This window comes from Numida meleagris, chromosome 17 (assembly GCF_002078875.1).
Source record: "Numida meleagris isolate 19003 breed g44 Domestic line chromosome 17, NumMel1.0, whole genome shotgun sequence".
NCBI lineage: Eukaryota > Metazoa > Chordata > Aves > Galliformes > Numididae > Numida > Numida meleagris.
The window spans coordinates 10,378,583-10,402,557 of NC_034425.1; the positions used below are offsets into that span (position 1 = coordinate 10,378,583).

At 44.0% G+C, this 23,975-nt stretch overlaps 2 protein-coding genes across 6 annotated transcripts in view; one reads left to right on the top strand and one right to left on the bottom strand.

Moving 5' to 3' along the window:
• On the top strand, positions 1-12,870 carry NUP85 (nucleoporin 85). 3 transcript variants are annotated; one of them, XM_021415290.1, is made up of 19 exons: positions 1-308; positions 419-512; positions 579-741; positions 1,356-1,426; positions 1,918-1,961; positions 2,402-2,471; positions 3,700-3,821; positions 4,173-4,307; positions 4,879-5,001; positions 5,315-5,446; positions 6,175-6,281; positions 6,546-6,629; positions 7,245-7,310; positions 7,703-7,854; positions 7,933-8,050; positions 9,041-9,141; positions 10,274-10,425; positions 12,055-12,141; positions 12,683-12,870. In XM_021415290.1, the coding sequence occupies exons 1-19, from the start codon at positions 123-125 to the stop codon at positions 12,782-12,784; spliced, it is 2,109 nt and encodes a 702-aa protein (XP_021270965.1). In that variant the 5' UTR covers positions 1-122; the 3' UTR covers positions 12,785-12,870. The 3 variants fall into 3 exon arrangements, 2 of the variants coding, with proteins under 2 accessions (XP_021270965.1, XP_021270964.1); XM_021415289.1 differs by having other exon boundaries at positions 419-741; XR_002443918.1 differs by lacking the exons at positions 12,055-12,141; positions 12,683-12,870 and adding an exon at positions 10,010-10,079 and having other exon boundaries at positions 419-741; positions 10,274-10,414.
• The window catches only part of GGA3 (golgi associated, gamma adaptin ear containing, ARF binding protein 3), a 22,528-nt gene continuing 8,825 nt past the window's right edge, over positions 10,273-23,975 (bottom strand). For 2 of the 3 annotated variants that reach the window (XM_021415286.1, XM_021415285.1), the window contains exons 7-17: positions 23,701-23,781; positions 22,655-22,792; positions 21,972-22,053; positions 21,405-21,521; positions 20,156-20,425; positions 19,243-19,310; positions 18,521-18,843; positions 17,763-18,028; positions 17,408-17,577; positions 16,577-16,687; positions 10,273-15,453 (exon numbers count right to left, since the gene is read on the bottom strand). In XM_021415286.1, coding sequence (XP_021270961.1) covers positions 15,343-15,453; positions 16,577-16,687; positions 17,408-17,577; positions 17,763-18,028; positions 18,521-18,843; positions 19,243-19,310; positions 20,156-20,425; positions 21,405-21,521; positions 21,972-22,053; positions 22,655-22,792; positions 23,701-23,781 — 1,737 coding nt within the window. In that variant the 3' untranslated portion in view covers positions 10,273-15,342. Of the gene's footprint in view, positions 15,454-16,576; positions 16,688-17,407; positions 17,582-17,762; positions 18,029-18,520; positions 18,844-19,242; positions 19,311-20,155; positions 20,426-21,404; positions 21,522-21,971; positions 22,054-22,654; positions 22,793-23,700; positions 23,782-23,975 lie in introns of those variants that run through there. The other variant, XM_021415287.1, reaches the window with a different exon arrangement.

Sequence of the window (23,975 nt, forward strand, 5' to 3'; positions counted from 1 at the left end):
TTAGAGCAGCCCAGCCCAGCCTCCCTCTTCCCGCTCCCGCCCCGCCCCGCCGGGGCCTTCAGTGCCGGCGTTGTTTCCGGGGCGAACGGCCGTGCCTGCCCCAAACTCGCGGAGCCCCAGGGATGCCGAGGGGAGGAAGGGGGAAGGACGGAGGCGGGCAGCTGGGTGGCTGCCTGCCGGCTGAGCGGACACGCTGCGGAGCTCCGCGGGTGGCAGCAGGCAGCACAGCGGGCAGCCGTGCGGGGCCTCGCCTCGGGCGGGACTGCGGCGCGGCCATGGAGGAGCCCGACACGGAGCCACCGCTGATGGTCAGGGCCGGGGCTGCGGGGCCGATCTGACGGGACGGGACGGGACGGGACGGGCCATCCCTCCCCTTACCTTGCATTCTCTTCCCCTGCTTTCTGCACTCCTCCCGCAGGTGGTGCCGGGCGCCGACCCGGCCCGGAGGCAGCTGTGCTTCGAGTGGGGCCCGGCCGAGATGCTGCTGTGCGAGACGCAGTTCGGCCGGAGAGGTGGGGAGCGCCCCAGGGCGCCGGGAGGCAGCGCGGGCGCGGCCCTGACGGGCTGCGTCGTTGCAGGCAGCGGGGACGGAGGGCCGGGCCCCTCCTGCGTCTTCGTGGTCCGCAGGGACCAGGACATCTACATGGAGACGCTGCGGAAGCTCTTCAACGAGTCCCACGGCATCTTCGTCGGGCTGCAGCGCTGCGAGGAGGAGCAAGCTACGAGGGCGAGGAATGTGCAGTGAGTGGGGTCGGGAACACGGGGCAGATTTATAGGCAAATGCCATTGCCCGTATAGGCCCGATCGTCTGTGAGCTGCCGTGATTTGGCAGACATGTGTCCGAACCGCTGTTCGGGGTAACCATGGAATCATTAAGGGTGGAGAAGACATTAAGGCCATCCAGGCCAACCCCAGCCTGTCCCACCGTGCCCACTGGCCGTGTCCCTCGGTGCCACATCTCCACGGTTCTGAATATCTCCAGAGCGACTCCACACCTCACTGGGCAGCCTGTGCCAATGCCCCACTGCTCTTTCTGGAAAGAAACTTTTCCTAATACCCAATCTGAACCAGCCCTGATGCATCTTATGGCCGTCACCCCTGGTGCTGTCTCTATGATCTGGGGAGAAGAGGCCAACCCTCACCTCACCACAACCTCCTTTCAGGCCCTGATCCCCCCAGCAACAGTGCTGAGCAGCGCCTGGGACCCTGCATACCCAGTGCCAACACAACCGCCTTGTGCAGCATGGCCAGCACCTACTGGGCTTACCCTAGTGCTGGAAGCATCCACAGATGCACAGAAGAGGGACTGTAACTCAAGTAGCTCTCTGTAAATGATCCCTTTTTGTGTTTGGCAGATTTGTCCAAGTGAGTAAAAACTACCGCTCAGTCATAAGAGCCTGTATGGAGGACATGCACCAGGCAGCGAGTAAGTCTGCTTGTTGTACTGCAATAAAAGGAGATGCTATTTGTGATTATAAAAATAAGATTTCATTTGGAAGTTGCTACAGCTACTGAAAAATGGCACATGTAAACTGCAGTAACTAACAAGATTCCATTTCCATCATTGAGATTTACAGGCTGGTTCATCATCTCAGTTTTGTGGGGGTTTTTTTTGCAGTGTGTTGTAACTGATTTTGGAAAGACTTGCAGTCTTTTCATGTCACGGTTTGTGGTTTTGTGGAAGAATGAGTCAAAATTAACAGCTTGCTTCCCCTGAAAAGTGAGAGATCTTAACACCCTTGTCCTGTAAACTTACCAGATTATAGAGAGTTATGAAAGGTTAGCTTATCTTTATCAGTTGTGTACACATTTGGGTCTGTGCCCAGTGAGTGGTCAGATATTGTATTTATGAGCCCAGAAAGTACTGTGAAATAAGGTAAATATACTGCTTTTTGACTTGGCTTATTTTTCTCTCAGTTTCAGCCCGGGACCCTGCCCTGCAGAGCCAGTACAGCATTCAGGTAACCTGCAGTCACATCCACATAGTCACATGAACACTGGTTGGTAGTCATCAAGACCAGCACTGTAGCAGCAGTTTTGTTGTATAAACTGCAGTGATGTTTCTTAATTAGCCTTCTGTTCTTTCTGTGCTCTTTGTCACTTCAACCCTCAGAAGAGCAAAAAGGCTTAAAATAACACTTTCTGCACTGCTTTGTATTTCCCTGAGGAGAGATTACTGTTGCACTTCAATACACAGACAGCGTTGATATTTTCTAAACTGAGTATCTGCAGAGAAGTTATGGCCTGTTTCTATCTTTTAATTTGTAACTCTGAAATATCAGTGTGACATTTCTCTTGTCAATAAAAACTGGTTACTATGGACAGCAAATTCATTTGTGCAGTTATAAATAAATAACTGGAACAATTACTGACTCTGAAACACAGCTCTGCATTTTTTCAGGTTTCTATTCTCTCTGCCATGGAGCTGATCTGGAATCTGTGTGAGATTCTGTTTGTTGAAGCAACTCCAGGTGAGCAGTGAACAATTCTGATGTTAAGACTGAAAGGTGTCTCGTTTGCATAATTATTTAAAATGTATATAGCATCCATTGTGCTGTATTTTAATACATAATGTAGAGATAATGACAAACAACACTAAACTCTTCTGTCTCAGTAAATTGCATTTTTTGTATTAAATTATGTCAAGATGCATTTTACTTTTCCATCTCTTATGTAGTACAGTACAGTTTAAACTGGCTTATTTATTTTCCACAGAAATGCAATGAAGAGAGATAACAAAAACTTGTTCCAAATTTATTTGACTTTAAAGCATAAGCATGTTCTTAACCATTAAATATGTTGATGCCAACCAACATTTACACATTCTGATGTAATTCCTTTAACAACAGGATGACATTTTTATAAGTGAGTTTGTTTATATGAGTGCTTCAAAATTATTTTCTAAGGAAATCAGATTATGCTAATATAATCACGTAATTCAAAAGAGAGATTCATAAATTATAGATTACTTAATCTGAAGAAAAGCAAACTACCTACCACCTGATGTCATCCTCATATTTAGTTAATAATGAGATGATGGTTGTAGCAGAAATGCTAAGTCAGGGCCTGAAGCAGTGATGGAGCACCTGGTGGGAAGGCAGGGCCAGCCCAGGGGAGCTCAGGTGCATGCACTGAACCTGAGTGACCAGAAGGGGTGGAGCCAGGATCCTCCCCTTCCCAGCCCTCATTTAAGGGTTGGCAGTGGAGGTGAGGGTACATTGCTGGAGATCCCTGTGTACTTGAAGTCTTCTAAAGGTAAGCAGCTGTTTCCCTTCATTTCTGTAGCTGCTGCTTTTAGGTTTGCCGTTGTTTACTGCAGCTAAAGACTTTGCCACCTTGCTGCTGTTACTGTACTTTCTGTCACATTATAGTGTTACGATGGTAAATTAAACAAAAACACTTTATGGCTCTTTTGGCATTTCAAGATTTATGATATAATGAACTTTTCTTTCTTCAAGTAACTTGTTTAGGTTTTCTTCTGGTCTGTGCTTCTGTTCTAAAATTTTTCATGCGGAACCTAGTGCTCCCACAGCCTAGCTACTTAGGGAACTCTGTGCCTTTGTAGTTTGAGTATGGTAGACTGAAATCCAATTAGTAAATCTCATCTAATGATTATCAGGCTGTTAAGGTTAGAAGCATGTAAACTAACAGTCTGGGGACAAACAGTTTGGGAACTAACGATACCTTCTCTGCATAAAGCTGGTCCCCTCCTGCTTCGTCTCCTTGACTGGGTTCAACTTCACATCTGTGATGTAGACAACATGGTCCGTGAAGTTCTGAACAGTGAAAATCCATCAAAACACAAGCTCTTCTGGAATGTGGTGAGTACAGCCACCTGCAAAATTTCTAGATGAAGAGAAGTCATGCCTATGTGTCTTGCTTTCCTCTGTCCTACTCAGAACTGGACTACACCTCAGACACTGATACATGAGATGCTGCTACTGTCTACCTGTATAGTTTTAAGATGAAGCTATTGTCAAGATCATCCTGCCCCTTGTTCCTAATTTGAGCCTTTCAATTCCATGATCCACAGAGGCTGTATATTTGAGTTAGCAGGGCCTGAAGTTGAAATCTTTTAACTCTATGTAACTTTCTTGAAGATTCCCCCAGTATTCCACCTGGGTGTGTGGTAGCCTTGCACAGCTTGGCGCTCACAGATGCGGTTTCTGCAGGTAGATATCTTTGTGCTGCAAGGCCGAATGGATGAAGCACGCCACTTGCTCTCCAAGGAAGCCAGTGCAAACCCCACATCAGTGAATATGTACAAAATCCTGGATGACTTGATGAAGAAGATGCCTGTGCCCAGTGTATGTACAAAGCAGACTTTTTTCCTCGCGGTTCCATTAAGAAAGGAGATAAGAGCAATAACAGAATGAGTCCAGTCTATTTTATCTCTGCTGTGGCTGCTGTAACATCACAGCCTGTTGACCACTAAAACATCTGTCTTAATCCTTTACAGTAAAAATACTTGTCTCAATTACCCAAGAGACCCAAGTGTACAGCCAAAAATCTGTTAGGTGATAAACCAACATACAGAAATGATGTTTTTGTAATAAGATATGTTGCTGGGTTTTCTGAAACAGTTCCTGTTGAGAACTTACATAGAAGTCTTTAAAGATCTTACCAGCAGAGTTTTCCCCTGTTTCAATGATTTCCTTGTGGACAAAAATTGCAGCTGCATCTTTTGCTGGTTGTCTTGGGGTCCTTTTCCCTTATTTAGATACACAAATTGAGATGCTTCAAAGGCAACTGGAGACCAAGGAAAAAATTGACAGCAGCCTCCTGTTTACCTTTTTAGCATGAATGAGTGTGAGTTCAGACCAAGTACTTGTTGTGACTTGATATTTCTTTTTATTTTATGCCTCTTACCCCATTCAGCTTGGTAACACCCAAACACTGACTGAGATAGAGCTGAAATGGCAGCATTGGCATGAAGAATGTCAACGTTATCTACAGGATGGAACTTTTGCTTCCCATTCCCACATGGAATCCATCTGCAAGGTGTGTTCAGGCTGAGAAGAAACTGGACCAAGTATTGGATTGTTGTGTACTTCAGAAGCCATGTGTAGTCATAAGTAACTTTAATATGTTAAATCATCTGTTCATTAGAGCAGGAGATTTCAGGCCAGCCTTCTGTACCATATTCTTTGTTTTGCCACAGTCTTTGCAAACTTGTACAGATTGTTTTCCTGTACTAAGCTCTTTATTAAATTGTAAACTTTTTAAAATAGTAGTAGTACCTTTAAAAAGTTAAAATGCAGCTTTGTACGTTGCTGAATTTGCAGAATTACTCCTTTGGTTTTTTTCGTCTTAGATCCTACTGGGAGATGAGAATGCTATACTAGAAAAAAAGGAACTCATGACTACTTGGTACCACTTTCTGGTTACTCGACTCCTGTACTCACATCCAACTGTGAAGCCAATGGAACTGCGGTTCTATGCACAGGCAAGAAATATAATTATTGCCATATTCTCCAGTTTCATGCACAAAAAGATTATGGTACTTAAAGCTTTGGGAGGGTTGATGTCTTACAGAAACTACATACCCGTAAGACTCTTCCTAGAATTCTTAAATGGACTGGGTGCAGGGATCGGAAAGATCAACATGATGGAAAAGGCGTTACAAAAGAGGTGGAAGGACCGGCATGATAGGAAGGTGCTGCAAAGGAGGAGAAGTAAATCGCTCACCTGTATCAGAAGATTCTGGGTTTGCACGGAAAAGCTCCGCCAAGGAGGGATCTCCAGAAAGAGATCCTTCCTCAGTGGCAGTCAGCCCTTCAATGGGGCCTAAGAGGTGGAGCCAGGCTCCAGCCCTTCCTGTCACACAGTGAATTGCCTCCACCTGTGCTCCCAGGGCTGACTGGGTCTTTCCTACAGGTGCTCAGTCAGTGGTTCAGGCTGTGACTCAGCAGCTCCCTGGGAGCTCTGGGAGACGGATACAGTAAAATAATTGTTGAAGACCAGGTCTCTTTAGTGTCTAGTGTTACCAGTTTTGGTCTTCAAATTGTTTTTCCGGTTTCCTAATGCTAAAACACTGGTTCTCTTCTGTGCTCAGTCTTTGTGATGTACTCTGCCATAAAATAATCTAAATAAGGCTAGTACATCAAAACAAATAGTCTTCCTTCTACTGTCTCACGACTGGTTTTTATCATGTTTTGTAATTTTATTCTGCAGTCTAGTATGGACCTGTTCCTGGGTGAAGAAAGCAGCCCTGAGCCTCTAGACACAATTTTAATGGCAGCCTTTGAATTTGAGCTTCATCAAGTGATCAAGGAGTGCAGGTTGAGTTTTTAATTTTCTAGCTCTGTCATATTGCTTCTAGTAGTATTTGGGGTAGAGGATATGGGTACAGGCCACCTGATCATCCTTTCAAAGAATTTTGCAAGAACACAGGAAGTGGGTAGCAATTAAAAGTATTCCATTAGGTCTGGGACATTGCAACCAGACACTGCACTGTAACATAGCTTATGTATGTGCAAAACCTCACATGTTCCTTGGCAGTGATAGGCAAAGCGTTTTCTTTGTTTTGCTTGTTTCAAATACAGTGTTGCTCTGAGCAACTGGTGGTTTGTGGCTCATCTGACTGACCTTCTGGATCACTGTAAACTCCTGCAATCTCACAATCTCTAGTAAGTATTTATTTGCACTGATTATTCAGTTACTCAGAAGTAAGAATGACTGGAACAGCATGTTGATTTTGGTGAAAAAGGAGCATCTTAGGCATTCACAGAAGATGGAAAATAAAAATGCTGCATCAGCCCAGATAGTCTTAAGAAGCAGTTGCTGTCCTGATGAATTTGACACGCTGTTCAACAGCACTTCAGCAGAATGTTAGGGTTTTGTGGTTTGTTTGCTTTAAAATACATTTTTAGCTGAAATATTATCAAGGGCTTGAATGTTTGTGATTATTTTGAACAGCGAGGAAACTCATCTAAAAAGAGCTTCCATACATAGGTTTTCAGTAACTTTAAGTACGAGCAATTCTGCTATTTGAATTCTCCTGCTGTTTCAGTTTTTAAAGCAGTCATTACTATTTCTAAGTTACATCTGCTAAATGCTGTAAATATGCAGGTCCCCTGCCAAGGAGAAAGTTGCCCTGCAAGCTTAGGCTTAATATGTGAAGTTTGTTTTCTCATGGATTCTCTTAATATACTGCAGTTGCTTCTGAAATCAAGTCAGTAGGCTTTTCTGATGAGGTACAAACAGTAATGCCTGTTTCTTTTCTCTCTTCATTCCTTCTCCAGTTTTGGTTCAAACATGCGTGAATTCCTTTTACTAGAGTATGCCTCGGGACTCTTCTCCCATCACAGGTAGCAATCTTCTTTTTTTTTTTCCCAGAGGCTAGACTTCACATCAGGACAGCCAAAAAAAAAAAACCTGCATAATCATAAAATGAAAAGGCAAAACTTAAGCTGCTATTAGAATTTCAGCAATCAATTAGAACCTGTCAGGTGTATTAACCAGGATAGAATGGCTACTGTGCCTCTGACATTTCTGGTACTGTGTGTTTTTGAGATGCAGGTATTCCCAAGTTGTGTAATAAGTAGCTGATAGTTGGTAGAAAGTAAAAGACATCTAAAGTCCAAATGTGTTAATTTGAATCAAGTATTATTAATGCAGACACAAATTCCACCTGTTTCTTTTCTGTTATGCTTATTTGAAAGATTGAAATGCTTGACTTCTTTTTCCCCCACTCTCTCAGTCTGTGGCAGCTGGGGGTAGATTACTTTGACCACTGTCCAGAATATGGCAGGGTCTATTTGGAGCTTCATATTGAGCGGATACCCCTTAACACAGAACAGAAGGCCCTCAAAGTGCTGAGGATCTGTGAGCAGAGACAGATGCATGAACAAGGTGACTGATTCTTAAATATCACTGTTCTATAGTGATACAAGTGAAACTACTGAAATTGATTTTCTATTTTCTCTTAAGTTCGAAGCATCTGTAAAATCATGGCCATGAAAGCTCTGCGGAATAATCGCTTGGGCTCTGCCCTGTCTTGGAGCATCAGAGCTAAGGATGCGGCTTTTGCTACGCTAATATCAGATCGGTGAGTCTAAGCCAGAAGGTCTCAGGTGGCTCTTGCTGTAGTGGGCTGGGTAGGAAGGCAGCCATCCTGGAAAGGTCTCACTGCAGGCAGAGTGGAATTATCTTTCCCTGAATCCAAGCATCTGCTTCTGGGCTAGAAAATGACATCCTTGGGTTCTTGTCATCTGCAATAGCCTAGCTCTTTTTCCTGGAGCATAATGGTGTAGCAAATCTAGAAATTAAACAGAATTTGCTTTACCAAACAGTCCAGTAATAGAATTGAAAACGCTGCTAACACTTAACTTAGACCTAGGCAAAGGATTGGGGCTTTAATCACAACTCTTCTTGTGCTTTTTGAATCTCTAGCAACTCATGTCATGGACTTTTTTTTTTCTTACCTGAAACTAGGTACCAATCTCTTTGCATAGTTATAGTTTTGTAATTATGTTCTGGACAAATGGCTAGGTAATACTACATCTTCAGCATTGTTAAAAGGGAGAGGTAAGAGATTGCTGGCTTCCCCACTCAATTTGTTCTTAGAGGGAGTGGGGACAGTTATATTTCTTTCAACAGAAGCTGAAAGAAAGGCACTGCAGGAAGCAGATGCTGAAGAAAGCAGCATAATGAACATAATGAAGGCTGTGACAAGATTCTAAATGCTTTTCATTTCTTTTATTGTTTTTGCTGCTTTTTTTTTACAGCAGAAAAACAGAACTTTTATGTTATTTGATAACAAATTTGATTATTTTTATGTTACTTATTCTTTTTAAGGAATAGATCTCATCTACTACAATATCTAGAAGAAAAACAATGTCAGTTAAATGCATGCTGCACTGATTCACTGGCCATGCCCAGGAAATGTTTTGATGTCTTCTGAAGCCCTCAGTCATAGTTGATTAAGATGAAATTCAATTGTATGCTAAAGTTTCCTATGAAGGGATTAGTAGGTACAAAAGACACATGGAAAATAGCCTCCCCTCTAAGCCTTTATTGCATTTTACTTTCTCCACAGATTCCTTAAGGACTATTGTGAAAGGGGATGCTTTTCTGACTTAGACCTCATCGATAATTTGGGACCATCCATGCTGCTTAGTGACCGGCTGACATTTCTTGGTGAGAAGGACCTAGTTTTCATGCTCTTCTGTTATTTATAACACAGCTAGCTCTAGACAGTTTAACTTCTGGCAATTGGACTTGACTCCCTGCTGGCTGACAACAGCATTATACTAAGGGTGATGCTGAATTTGATACATTCCTATTTGGTTCACGCTTGCAAAATTAGAACTGTGTGTTTCCTTAGTTTAGGATAAGGTTTAAATAAAGCCTAGAAGTGAGCTGACTTACCAGATGGGTGATCTTCCAAACAGTGTGCATAATGTCACCCTTCTACCAGCCCTAGAGTGTTGTAGTTTAATTGTGAAACTGTGGCTTATACGGATGTGACCTCCCTTCCTGCATTAGGTACAATTCCTTAAAAGCAAAAAATATTTCTGCTTTGTTTTCCTTTGGAAGTTTTAGGAACATCAGGTGTGCTTTTATTGAAGAACTCTTACACATCTTTGTCTTGAGCTCAAATGATAAAGTTGGATTGGAATGGGAATTGTTACTTCCTACACTTTTGCTGTTGCGCAGATGTAAAGCAGAGTTGCAGAATAAAACATTTGTTCTCAGCAATCATCATGTACTAGGGAGTGATCCAACTAATTCTTAGCGAAAGCAGAATACTTTATATTAATAGAGATCTCAATTTCCATTTAAACTGCAAAGCCTTTCACTCTTGATCTCCTGAAGTATCAGGAAAAAACCATAGAATATCCTGAATTGGAAAGGGCCCATAAGGATCATTGAGTCCAACTCCTGGCTCCACCCCGTGCCACGCAAATCAGACCATATGTCTGAGAGCATTGTTTAAATGCTTGTTCAATTCTGGCAGCTTGGGGCTGTAACATTCCTCCTCCCCTCCTGTTTCTGTTTCTTACAGATGCTGCCAGTCTCTAAGCCACTTGTGTTGCTCACCCTGCAAGCACTCAGCACCAGGCAGTATCAGTTAGGTAACAGACTGATTCAAACAGTAACTCTTGCCAGCCCCTATTTTAACTTTTCTTCATGCCCCAGACTCAGCTGCTTTGGAGACTCATATCTATTGCTTCATAAGAGAAAACTGACTTCTTAACATCCATTAACCCCAGCTTGTGCTGTTCTGACAAATGCTAATACCTTTTACCCTTCCAACACCCATGTGTAGGGAAGTACCGTGAATTCCACCGTCTGTATGGGGAGAAGCGGTTCTCTGAAGCTGCGAGGCTGCTTCTGATGCTGATGACTGCTCATATTGCACCTTCCTCCTTCTGGATGACCCTGCTTACAGATGCCCTTCCCCTACTGGAGCAGAAAGAGGTGAGGATGCTGGTCATACATGATAAAGACACCCCACATCCTTTCTTTTCTTCCTGAGAAGTTATCTCAAAGCAGTGACTGCCCACGCTTAATGTCCCCGGGCTACGACTGTTCATAGCTGTTCAAGAATAGCATAGTACTCCCAGTGTCTTACTGAAGGCAGGGAGACAACAAATAACTTAGACTAGGATAATCACTACTTTTAGAAAGCAGCAGTAGGATAAAGGTATGCTCATGGTTTAAGTACACAAGGCGTCCAGTTCCTTCTTGCACTTTATTTTAGTGTGCTTTCTTCTGCTCAGCCATGTTTTTGCTTTAAGATTCATCAAGAAAATGCAAGTTCATTTACTAGAGACCCATGGCATGATAAAGCACAGAGGCATGCACTCTGACCTCTTTGCTCATCCTGCTTTGCATAAGAGGTTACAGACCTTCTAGAGTCATTTAGAGGTATTTTCCAACCTTAATGACTCTAAGGTAATCAAATCTAGCTGTCCAGCTACCACCAATGTTGCCCACTAAACTATGTTTCTTAGTACCACAGATGTTGAATGCCTCCAGGGATGGTGATTCTGCCACCTTCCCTGTCAGACCATTCCAGTGCTTGACCACTCTGCTGGAAAAGTTTTTACTAATATGCAGCCTGAACCACCTCTGGTGCATCTTGAGGCCATTCCCTCTTGTCTTGTCACTGTTAGGTGGGGGTAGAGGCTGATCCCCACCTTGCCACAACCCCCTTTCAAGTAGTTGTAGAGAGCGATAAGGTCTCCACTGAGCCTCTTCCAAACGGAACCATGCCTGTTCTCTGCTGCTTCTCACGTTCAGCTGAGCATTGACCAATACTCCCAGGTCCTTTTCCTCTGCACCACCTTCCATCAACTCTGCCACGAGCCTGTTATCATTGCCTGGTGTTGAGGCCAAAGTGCAGGACTCAGCACGTGGTCTTGTTGAACCTTCATCCCACTGGCCTCAACCCAGAGATCCAGCCTGTCCAGGTCCTGCTGTAGGACCTTCCTACCCTCAGGCAGATTGGTGCTTCCTCCTGGCTTAGTGTCAGCTGCAGACTTTCTGAAAGTGCACTCAATTCCCTCATCTAGACAATCAATAAAGATATTAACAGGATGGGCCCTGTAATGTAAAGGAAAGCACAGCAATGATAGCAGAGAAGCAAGGTCCCAGGCTACAAGAAATGAGGACAAACCCAAATACAGCAGCTGTGAATACAGAAATGAAGGAAAGAAACTGCCCACCTTGGGAATGCCTCAGGAATGCAGGGATCTCCAGCAAGATAGCCTTGCCTCCACTGCCAGCCCTTAAATGAGGTCTGGGCAAGGGTGGATCCTGGCTCCACCCCTCTGATCACTTAGGTTCATTGCATGCACCTGAACTCCCCTGGGCTGGCCCTGCCTTCCAACTGTGTGCTCCATCACTGCTTCAGGCCTGACTTAGCATTTCCATTACAGGCTTGAATACTGATCCCTTCCACCCTGAATTGTCCTGTGAATGAAAGGGTCAGCATCAATCTGTGGGAGTTATGAATGCATTCTCCTTCATCTCAATTGAGTTATATTCTGACTGTATGATGTCCTTCAGCATGATTGTTTTCAGTAAATACTTTCATTTCCACAGGTCATATTTTCAGCAGAGCAGACTTACGAATTGATGCGATGCCTGGAAGATCTGACAGCAGGGAGGTTGGATAAGCAGAAGTTCCAGGTACCTCCTCTTCTGAGGACAACTAGATAATGAATCAGCAGGGTTGTGGGACAGTCAAGGCAAGCGCCAAACTTGTGTTCATAGATGTGGACAGAAACGAGGGAGAGCTTGAGTTCCTGAGGCTAGTACTTTGTTAAAGGCCAGCAAACTGAGGCATCAGCAGAAGATATTTAAGCAAACACAAAAATAGTGCAGTACTTCCATTCCTAAGTGTTACGTTGATTTGGATTGGACAGTAATGTTCTTCCAAGATAAATAATTAGGAATTACATGGACAAGGAAAAGCTGAGATGCTGCCATCTAACAGCTCAGGCTATTAAGTGTAAAACTCACCCAACCTTTTCTCTTTCTGGCAAATTCTGTCTTTGGTCAATTTACAAATTAAGAAATGCAGCTTTTATCCATTGTGTGGAGATCCCAATGACAGCTAAACATATTCTCATTCATAAGCACCTGCCTATTTATCTTCCAAACCCCAGAACAAGAACTTGTCACCAGCTCATTATTGCAGCCACTGATCTAATCCCACCTCTGCTTTCAGGATGACGATGTTGAGACCATGAAAGTGGAAATGCTGAGACTTGCTCTTGCGCGAAATCTTGCACGAGTCATTGTGAAAGAAGGCACATTGCAAGGATCTTGAAGAGAGTAATGTGTGATTTTACTCTCCGTGGTTTATTGTACATAAACCTGACTGTTTTTCTAAGAATAAAAGTCCTGTTTTGCATATTGTTTGGTGATTTGGTCTTGTCTTTCAAAAAAAAGAATTTCAAAAATTGTACATGAACTTTTTAAGGTTGCCTGAGCCAAGTTGGTCTGGCCATCCTCCCCTTCTACTGTAAGCCTCCTTACCTCTGTGTTTTCAGTTGCTATGCCACTAATTACCTGGAACCAAAATTAAACCCATCTTTTAACGCACTGGCATTTTAACCAAAAAGGGAGAAGTTGCTGTTTTCTAGTTTGGATGAGCTTCAGAAGATGGATTGAGCCTCAGTGTTTCCAGAACCAGCATAATACTCCACAATCAACCAGCAGTAAGGGCTATCCCAAGCGCGAAGCAGGGAAACCAATTTATTTAACATGCAGCAAAGCAAATGCATTTGAGATGTATTTACAGTAAGGGCTGTTTGGTATGAAACAGGAACCTCAACCTACAGACAAGGAACACTCATTCATAGCTTAATTTCCAAAGCTAATAGCAATGCATTTCCACACAGCAAGACTATGGCATCTTTCCCTTTGGCTGTACAGCACAGGCAGCGCAAGGCCAGTAACAGTGAGAACAACGCCATTCTGCAGAAAGCGCTTGTGCTCTTCTGACTTCTCAAAGTCACAGTGAGCTTCACTTGCAGGCATCTAAAGCAGTGCAATCTGCTTCCTCAGGGTATGCTTACAGCACCTGGGCAGACTTAAGAGACCTAAATACTATCAGTATTCCTACCGTGCCTAAAGCGGCAAGAACATTTCTGAGGCAGAAAGAATTCTTTCCTTGTTCTCTGCCCTAGTCCATCAGTTTAAAATTGCTGCTTTCTGTAGGAATCTAAAAGATGCAACCCCTTTTTGCTTTCTACGGCAGGGATCTGACAAGGCTGCGGTCCTCATGAGCTTCAGACCAGGAGTGTAGAGCAAGGTCCTTGGCCAGAGCTTTGATTTCTCCCCCTCAGGGTTTCCACAAGTGCCTGATGCCTCTAATTCGAGCGTCAGGACTTCAACTCCACGGCGTTTTTCCACCTCTAGTAATTTTTAATTCCTCATCACAGTAAAGATGACATAACTAACTCCAAGTTGTATTTCAGTAATGTTTTTTTTTACAGCCTGTATTAATTCCAGCAGTACATTGTCCAAGGATCCATCCTACTTGTGCTTTTGTCAAAAAATGTTAAAAAAACCAAACATTAAAACAGTGTCTCAAAGGTATCTGAGGCACTGCTTGAGATTGTACATTGAGAGAAGGAAGGGACTTCTGTAATCAACTTCCTGTCATTTAAACCTAGTTTCTGTGTGACTGCCCAGAGGGGTCAATTCCTCGGCCCCTGGCTAGCACAGAATACTGATGTCCAGTAAAACTACTCTCCCTCTTCTGGAGACGATTGCACTTAGCCACTTAATACAGAGAACTATTAAAACAGGGCACATGCCTCGCCACAGCCCTGCAGAGCCTTCTTTCCTTTCCCTGCTTGTTTCTGTTCAGCCATCCTATAGCTCTACTATTCACACCTTGTATTTCGCTGTACTCATCTCAGTACTGAACTACATAATAACACTGCCTGCAGGAGGGGACCTGAGAGGCACACTGCCCCTGGCCCTGCATTAGCAGCTGTAAAGACACTTCGCCTGGTAGGTGCTGTCCTCCACCAACAATTAAAACAACTTTCCCGCTCCACTGGTTAGTTTTACCTCCTCACCCCACTTCTTTTTTCCCCACACTACAGAATGTGATGAAGGCAGAAAAGTAACCAGTTTAGCCATTTGCATTCAGAACAGACCCAGCTGCCCCAAATGGATACAACAGGGAGGCAGCTAACAGTATAAAATAAATATATTAACTAAAGATACCGCAGTGTCACTCAATACAGAGCTAGGGTCTGCTTACACTGACCACTGGGAATGAAGCAGAGGGAGGCAGCTAAGGGAGGTAAGTAAGTGCCATTTCAGTGTGTAAAAAAAAAAAAAAAAAAAAAAAAAAAGCATTCCCTCATGGAGCCAGCATTATTGCTTAACATGCTTAGCAGGTCCAGTCTGGCACTGAGGAGGTAAAAGTCCAAGGAGGGACACGTGTAAGAGCAGCACTGAGGAAGCTTGGGTTAGTGTCATTACCAGCCTGCAGGTATTTCTGGACAGAAGTACAGGAACACGGTAACTTAAATCTCCTTCTGCTTCCAGGTCTCCCCTCAAAATACAATAACTTCAAGTTTAATGGAGTGGAAAATAGAACCAGATTCACCCGCAGGCCAATAGAAAAGCAGCCAGCACATGTTACCAGCTGCCATTCAGTTCATACTTGGCATAGATGTCCCAGGGCCCCTTCAACATGGGATAAAACATTCTGGACTAAAGCTACAAGCAGAGTGGTCAGGACATGTAAACAGAGCTGAACATCACCAGTGGTTAGCATGTGCGTCCCTCCCCATGTCACATTCATTTCAGTCCTGTGGGATCCTTTCCTGGTCCTATCACAGAGTCTCTGGCAGAGGCCCAAGGTCATAGATTCCCCCACAGCTCTACCGGGGGAAACTGATCCACTTCACCAACCTCTGTGGCAAGCTGGTCTCCCAGCATGAAGGTCAGTCTGTACCTCAGCCTCATTTTCTCCTGCAGGAAAGACAAAACCCAAGAGCAACACATGAGAATAGCCCCATTTGTTCTGGAACAAAAAATTTCACCATCACAGCTCTACAGAAATCACAACACTTTTGCATGCTGCAGAGGGAAGAGGGTCAAGATAACGTGAGTTATTTACCTTACAGATTTAAAAATGTAAAAGCTTTATTGCTTAGCATGAAACAGCAGGAGAAAAGCATGAATGATCTGCACTAAGTTTGCTATACATGTAGCCAGCACCCATTGCTCAGCTGCTCTCCAAAGAGCCTGAAGAATGATGCTGGAATAGATCAACATCTTCAAAACTGAATTATGCATCATGTGCAGGAAGACAAAGCAGTTTCTGTTCTGCAAAATTTCCACTAAGCAGCAGCTGGAACCCATCTTTCAACAGGGGATCTCCATGTGCTTCAAAAAGTTAAAGTGTCAACAATCTGCAAACATTTACCCCTTTTAGATATCATAAATTTCAGCTGATACCTTAAGGCCACTTTTGCTGTAATTCTCAACCACTTTAGCACACAGCTTTGAGCTTCATGCATCAGGCTACTTAAATGACTAACTGCAGTAAGGGTTTCCACAGCTATTCACACACACTCCCAGCATGATGAGCAGAAAGGAAAGTATTAACCATATTGTTTCACTGGCCACAGGCACATCTCGTAACATGCCGAAGGAAAGGGATGGACCTGATATCACTGTGTCTGTTCAAGTCTGGCAGGGTGTATATTACTCTCAACACAGCACAACTCTTTGCAGAGAATCGGTTAATTTCACATCACACTAAGCATCACTACAGCAGGGCTGTTCTCCTTTTAACTAAGCCCTATAAGACTGTTGCTCCGTTGATGGGAAAAAATGTACAGTGTTTTCTCATGCTTTTCCTTGCTGAAAAAGTCAGTAGGGGAAGAGACTATGTATAGGCCCTCTCAAGCCCTGAATTGAAACACCACTTATCTGCTGCTTCAGTAATCGCTTTTGGAGGGCAACCTAGGAATTAAGGGCTGTGTTTGCTCATAGTTTTGGTCCAAACTCCCTGAAGAATTAATCTTACATCATATTAGTCTGAAAAATGAAAGATAAATCCCACTCTGTTACAGTCTACCCTTCTCACCTTTGTAGGATTTGCCAAAAGCATGATTTGGGTGATGGCAGCAGGCGGCTGGATAGGATTGAATGGAGACAGCTCTGTGCCAGAGGGTGGCTGCAACTTCACTTTCATGGACTGCAAACAAACAAAAAGAATGGAGTATTTCCTACCTTCAGGGACAATGGAAGATGTATGCAGAGGCTGTGGAGACAACAGCAGACATCCAAGGTGAAGAGAATCAGAGTGTGAGAACGAGAAGGCAAGAGCCAGCCCATTTGCACAACACAAATAGGGCAGGCAGACCAACAAGTCAGCCCAGAGTAAAACCACTGGGGTCGTAACACCAACTGCACCCCTTCGTACCTGAGTGCTCTTATAGCAGAGGTTTTAACGCAAGCAACTTTATAACAGTGGGCAGATTATGGCCATTTGGGCCACACTTCTCAAAACACAAATCGTCCATCCAAAATTACATAGCTGCAATAACGACTAGAAATAAACACATTTTTCAATTTAAGATGTCTTCATGAACTTCCGATTCCCAAACACCTTAAGGATGGGTTAATCAACATAACGGTCCTGTCAGTGTGCTATCTGAGCCATTTACATGACCAAACACAGCTGGACTGATTTTAGACAGAAAGGAAAACAAAACATGTACTACTTGCAGTTCTTGACGTGTCCTGTTTAGTGCTTTCTGCTTCTAACAACAACTTTTATATTTTGGATATAGGGAGAGCACAGACTAGAGAAAGGTAGAACCAGAGTGTTGCAATCTAAGGCCCCGAGTTCATACCCAGACCTTCCTGAATGTGCAGATTCACACTGCAGTGGGTCTGAACTGTGCGCCCCTACCTTTGGTACAGCAGCCTGCAGCACGATGTTCTTCACAGGAAGGGGTGCTGTGTTCAGCATTGAGACAACCACAACCAGCACGTCCGACCTTCCTGGCGGGCACTCCTTGGCAAAGTGCAAGAGGATGCGGAAGCCATTCTTGTCATAGGCTGTCACTGGGAGGGCACTGCCTGCCATAGAGTGAGAAGGGGAGAGGAACACAGTTTATGCTGCAGAAAACAATCTCCACAGCAGCACTGGCCATCTGACATTTGGCTGGGGTGTCTCACCCCTGTTCTCCACTTTATAAGCTTAGTCAGGAAACTTTGCTTTTAAAAAATGTTCTGAGAACGGTGAAAAATCTGAAGGTACTTACTAGGTTTAATGGATTCCAAGGGAACGTGGACGTTGGCCAAAGAAATTTCAGGTGCTTTCATAGGACTGCCTTGCTGCTGGAATGATTCTGGATAGAAGAGAGAGCTCCCTGAGACAGCAGTGCAGCTGTTTGGGAAAGGAATTGGGGGTATTCCTGGGGCAGTGACTGGCAGCCCTGCAGGTGCCATTAATGGAGAAGATGTGACAGGGGCTGGCAAAGTAACCCCAGGTAACACTGACGGTGTTGCCATGCCTTGGGTGGCAGTCCTGGAAGACAGAAAAATCATGGAAAAATTAAGCTGAAAGTGAAGCAGGCATTTTAGCACAAACCCAGAGATAAAAACAAATCACAAGGACAAAGTAGCAGCCTGAAGCCAGTAAGGTCTAACATAAGAAGCAGAGCTACAAGCAAAATGGCATTGGCAGGATTATGCATAATTCTCTCAAATTCAGTACGAAAGCAGGAATCCCACCTTGGCAAAGGAGGACTAGGCTAAGATGACCAAAGGCTTTTGTACCATAGCAGCCAGTTTAACTTTACACTGCACACTTAAAATCTGGCAATAGCACAGCTGTTGTGCTCTACCTTGTAGTATCTGCCTTTCTCTGTTGAAGAGAAGACCGTCATACTAGTTTATAAACATCCCAGTCACACATTTCTACCAAACTAAAGTTGAATGTCTGTTGCTGAACCTGACAGTACAGCGTGCTTGGTTTTCTAAATGCTGAGACAAAGGGAAGCCCAGAATTTTCAATTACCCTTTGGCTTCTTCAAGGAGTTGTCCCAATGCATCCATCTTACGTGACACACTGCTCTCCACAGATGAGCTTAAGTACCCAGGAGCAGCTGGAATAGTCTTGGAAGGCCTCACAGGGGCAGCCAGCCCAGCAGAGAACACAAATGGCATGGAGTTTCGTGCAGGCACGCTGGGAGCAGTCTGAGAGGCTGGGAAAGCAGAGGGCAGTGTCACCGATGTTCCACATGTGGTCTGTGATGTGTGATGGAGAAGAGGGTTCCCTGCAGGGTTGCAAGCAACAGTCACCGTCTTTGGATTAAAGAAATCCAGGTCCAGCTGCTCATTCTGCAAGAGAGAACAAGTGCTTGCTCTAACTCACTGCTACCCCCTATTGCAGAGGTGGCACTGTTACAGAGGGAGAGAGATTTACCGCAAAAACAGGTGGTGGGTGGCAAGCAGCAAAGTCTGTGGCCTATGTCAGGACTACATCTCATCTGTAATTTAAGCAAAGGAAGTGCTAACATCACGGGGGACAGACTGGAGACTGAGAAATCCATGCTCTGGAATATCTACTCTGTTCAGACACAGCTATCCCAGACCTTGGGGTTACGCCAGACTTCCCCTCAGTAACAGCAATCCCTCTGCTTGCATGTGATGTTTCTCTAAGGTGACAAAATGTGTCACGAGACCCCCCACAACGGCAAGCCCTCCCTTCCTTCCCCTGAGAAATCCTCTCCTTTCTACCTCGAACATGCTCCACTGGTTGTTTTCTGATGTCTCCTTCCCTGCTGCAGGGGCTGGGTCATTCAAGCCTGAAAGGAAAAAAAACAAGTAGGTAATGAGTAGAAAATATGTTAGGCTGCATACCATGGCAGCTGTTTCAGTGCCAAACTACTTGACTCAGCTCTGCCACAGCCCAAAAACCTATGAAAGACCAAAAAGGATTGCAAGTCTACACTGATGAAGAGACCAACAGCACCAGTAGCCAATCTGCCACACATAGCTCTTCTAATACATCCTGATTTACAGCATCTCCTGCTATTCGTATCTGGGCTTCACAGGCAGGCACTCTGCAGGCTCCTTCAAACAACCACAAGGCATCTTTCCCTTTAGTAGAGCCACAAAGTCAGCAGTGAAATCACTACCAAACTGCAGTCTGCATGTCCAAGCATCCATAGAGATCAGACTGCAATTACACTCAATGGTTATTTTCATTTGAAGCCTATGCTGGGAACATCAGTATTAAATACTAACTCACAGACCAGTTCTCATTCTCAGGATGACGTGAGTGTCTCAGAAATCCTCTGGACTTCTTGAGAAATAACAGACCCAAAGACATGCAAGACTGACCAGAATCACGGCAAGGAAATATATCCCAATATAAATGTTTTGGGAATGGCACAAATTGCTGTTCCCACCTGCACCATCTGAATCACCAACTTCTCTCAATCCTTCCTCAAACTCCACCAGAATTGAGACCTAGGGCTCACTAAGTAACCTACTGGACGAATCAAGAGCAAGAGAAATCTGGTGTGATCAAAATATAAGGCATTTCACACTCTTTTTAGCCAACCCTCACACTCATGCTGGAGGAATGGAAGTGGACTTCAACAGGCAGGGATTGAGAAGCCCTTTTCTAGGCTCCTCAGTGTCTTACCTAAACACAGAAGCTCCTCATCCAGCAAGGAAAGAGAATTAGCTGTGCTGCTCTGCTGAGTGGGTGGGGCTTCCACTTGGCTCAAGGAACTGCTCCGCAATTGTGAAAGTGTCTGTGGAGGAGGTGGGAGAATGGGGATTTCTGCTGGGACTGGGGCTGCTGTGGGGGCTGGTGCCAGGGTGGTGGGTGGCACTGGAGGTGGCTGAGTGCTGGTGACGTCCAGTCCAGCAAGGTCAACGAGGGTGTTGAGGTTACTTGTGGAGTTACTCCCTGTAGCAAACAGGAGATAAGCACAATCAGGAGAGAAGGCAAAAGGCTCAGAGCAAGAACACTGTACAGAAGAAATTATCAGAGAGATGGTTTAGGTAGCATGAATCCACACTTAATCATGGTTTATGACTCTTACAAAGGAGAAAGCCCACGTGGTGTCCATCTAACCATTTACTTAAATCAACCCAGATGCTTAGGAAATTTCCATCTGAAAAGCAACACCTGCCTGCTCCAGTCACTGCTCTTTCCCCAGCACTTCTTGTAGCATCATTCATAATCTTCTCAAAATCTTTTGAGCTCAGAGAAGACTTCAGGAGATCCTACAGAATTACAATAAATCGAGACTACCAGAAAGACAGAGTCAAGGGTAATACATATTGTCTGGATCTACAATTCCCTCCATATTTTGGAGCAGTCTTGTCCCAGGAAGATGCTTTCAGACAGCAGTATGCATTTCCTCTACTGCTCTTCACATGGAAATGCTGAAAGTGACTCCCAGCCAGCAACAATGCATCCAGGGATTTCAAAGGTGAAAGTGACATGTAAAGTGGGCAACAGGCCTAAATTCACAAAAGGTACTGCTGGCAAAGCCAGGACAGGACTCCTGGCCTGGCTCTCATTCTTCTGTTCTTGTCCTTTATCTAAAGTTGTGCTCTTTTTATATTGCCACATTAAGAGACAAGATAAATAAGGAGACAAAAATGTATGAGAACTTCCAGACACACAAACTGTTCAGATGAAAGCTTGCTACTGATGTTATCAAAGGCTTCAATTATAAGCAATAGAGAATGCAGCACTGTTGTTCACCTCCAGAACTGTTTATCCACCGCTTTTGAGCTGTCTTGTCTCCTCACTTGTTCAGAAACCACTGGCCAGAGGAACCATCAAGCCTACTTTACCAGAATTAATAGGAAATCCTGCCTAAAATAGTTAAAATTTTAGGATTTGAAATTGAACACTTGGCTCCCCAGGAACTCACCTTCCATTCCTGACATCACTCGGAGATCCACTTCACCATTGATCACTTGCCCCTCTATTGTTTTTTTATAGGAATTTATCACACGGGATAAGTTGTCACTGGCCTGCAGAATATCTCCTACATGAAAGACAGATAACACAACCTTCAAGAGACTTTAGTCACTTTGCTCCCACTAACGCTGAGAATACTGTTATCAGCTAAATAATTAGCAAGAAAAAACAATTATTTGGCTGCAAATTCCATTACTGTCTGGTCAGTGCCATGCTTCTCTAAGTAAGACCCTGACCTTTCTAGGTTCATACACATTACATACACAATAACAGTGAAAATGACTCCAAGGTTTTGTTCTCCACATAACTCTCTTCCCCTTCCAAAACAGTAGCTGTCCCATATCATCTTCCCCAGCCTCCCACGAATACCGTCAAGCCCTTGTCTTTTATCTGCTTGCTCAAAGCAAAGCTCATTCACAGTGAAGAGGCATCTTTACAGCAGTCATTCCCTTGCTCAACCCTTGAACAGTCACAGGTCACAATAGCAGTTAAAAAGGAGAAGTGTAGCTTATTTTACCCAAGCTGCTGTCATTATCCTCTGTCTCACTGGCTAGTTTGAATAATGTCCGTCTTTTGGTTTCACACCTTTCACAGAGCTCCTGGGAAGAGAAATTAGGACAAAGGGTCTCATCAACCAGGAGGCAATGTCAGTAACACCAGACAGCTCAGAACAACTTCCCAAGCACTCTCTGGAAAGCCCAGAACAGAGAAAACAGCCTCCCTGTGCTGGACATGCTAGCTGTTTTAATTTTCATCTTCTTGATGTTCTCCCAGACTTGTGGGAGAAAAAAAAAGGGCTTCCCAATGCTAGCTATAGGGAAAGCCAAATTTTCTGTCGTGTTCTACCTATCCACAGTGCTGCGAGGGACAGTTATCAGCAATCAGCGTGCTCTGGTAGGAACAAGAATCAGAAACTGCAGCTTCGTGATTCTGCTATGCTGCATCTTTAGAGAACAGCCGTACCTGACTTCAACCACATGCAAGAGAGCTATTATCCACTGTATTTGCAAAGCACTGAGTCCTATGGTCAAAAGACTTTAAAAACATGGTTATTACATAGTTGTTTTCAACAAGTGCTCTTGTTTCTTGTTACTACCCTCCATTTTACTGCACTGTTTGTAATTCTTTGAAAAATTCAAAATCTGAGAAAGAACAGAGGACTGACTGCAGTATTTCTGGGAAGGAGCAGCTCAGACCCACCTTCATGAGCTCTCTATCAGCCTCTGATGAGTCCTCTTTGCTATAGTGAACCAACATCTCGTTCAGCAGTTTCACATTGTTATTTACTTCCTCCAGTGTATGCATACGCTTTGTCACTTTTTGAATCCGAGCCTCATCCTTCAGGATGCAAAGAGAGATGAAAAGTAAGCTTTCCTGTAAAGGTCCACAGTGCCACAACAGTAGGTGTCATCTGTAAATTGTATCAGGTAATGTCTATTTAAGGTTGGGCTATCAAAAACAAACAAAACAAAAGAAACGCATCAGAACAAAACAACTGAAAGAGTAGGAGAGCCTACTCTGCCCCGGAGGCAGGGGAAGCTTGAATGGAAACATTTCAGTAATCCATACATCCTCTTTCAGTCTAGAAGCTGTACTTTTTTTTTTTTTTGGCCAGAATCACAGTGAGTCATTTCCTGGACTCCAGGTTTGTAATGACTGCCCTGTGTGGATGCATCACAGCTCTGCAAACAGGAAGGTGTTTCCATGAGGCCCAGAGAAGACTCAGTCTGATTACTCAGTCCTCATCAACCAGAAGTGGTACAGTGGTGTTTCCACCAAATTCTCACGTGAAAAGCCACCTAAAGTGACAAGAAAGTAGTTAATTTCAACATAGCATTCAATTCTTGCACCTTTTTGCCCTGTCCCATCAGGTGCACCAACTGCAGACTGTTTCCGTGATACAAACACTTCCCAGTTGTGAGCTAGGGGCAAAATTACCAAAGCATTTATTTCACACAGCGCTGTTAAGTCATCAGGAGGCACCCTTTTATGCCACTAATCACCTGGACTACCTGCAAGTTAGTAGTCTTAGATGTTTTAAGATAACAATAAGAGATTGGTTATCGCTAACAGTCAGTCTCATTCAGTCATCTATGGAATGTACTAACACAATGCTTCTGAAACCTGAGTAACCAAGTATCCGCCATTCACATGATGCTAAAGCTCTCCAACAATTTCGGATTAAATTGTTTAAAACTTGCAAAGAACACCACTGACAGGGGTCCAATCCTACAGGAATTTCTTACCTCTTTTACCATGGATTTAATAAGCTTGTTGGCCTCTTGCAAATCGTCTGGGTTTTTGCTTTTCAGTAGTTTGGCTAGAAGCTGTAAGATAAGAAGGCGATATTTGGGAAACAAAGACTGGAAAAAAGAAGTTGCAAGAAGAAATTAAGGAAACAATTCACTGAAAAAGACAGACACTTCCCACTGCTTTCACAGTTACAGTGACTTCACCAGCAGTCATTTAAGGGTTTATTGTTCTATACAAGTTGCTACATTCTTGCTTCTAAACAGGACAT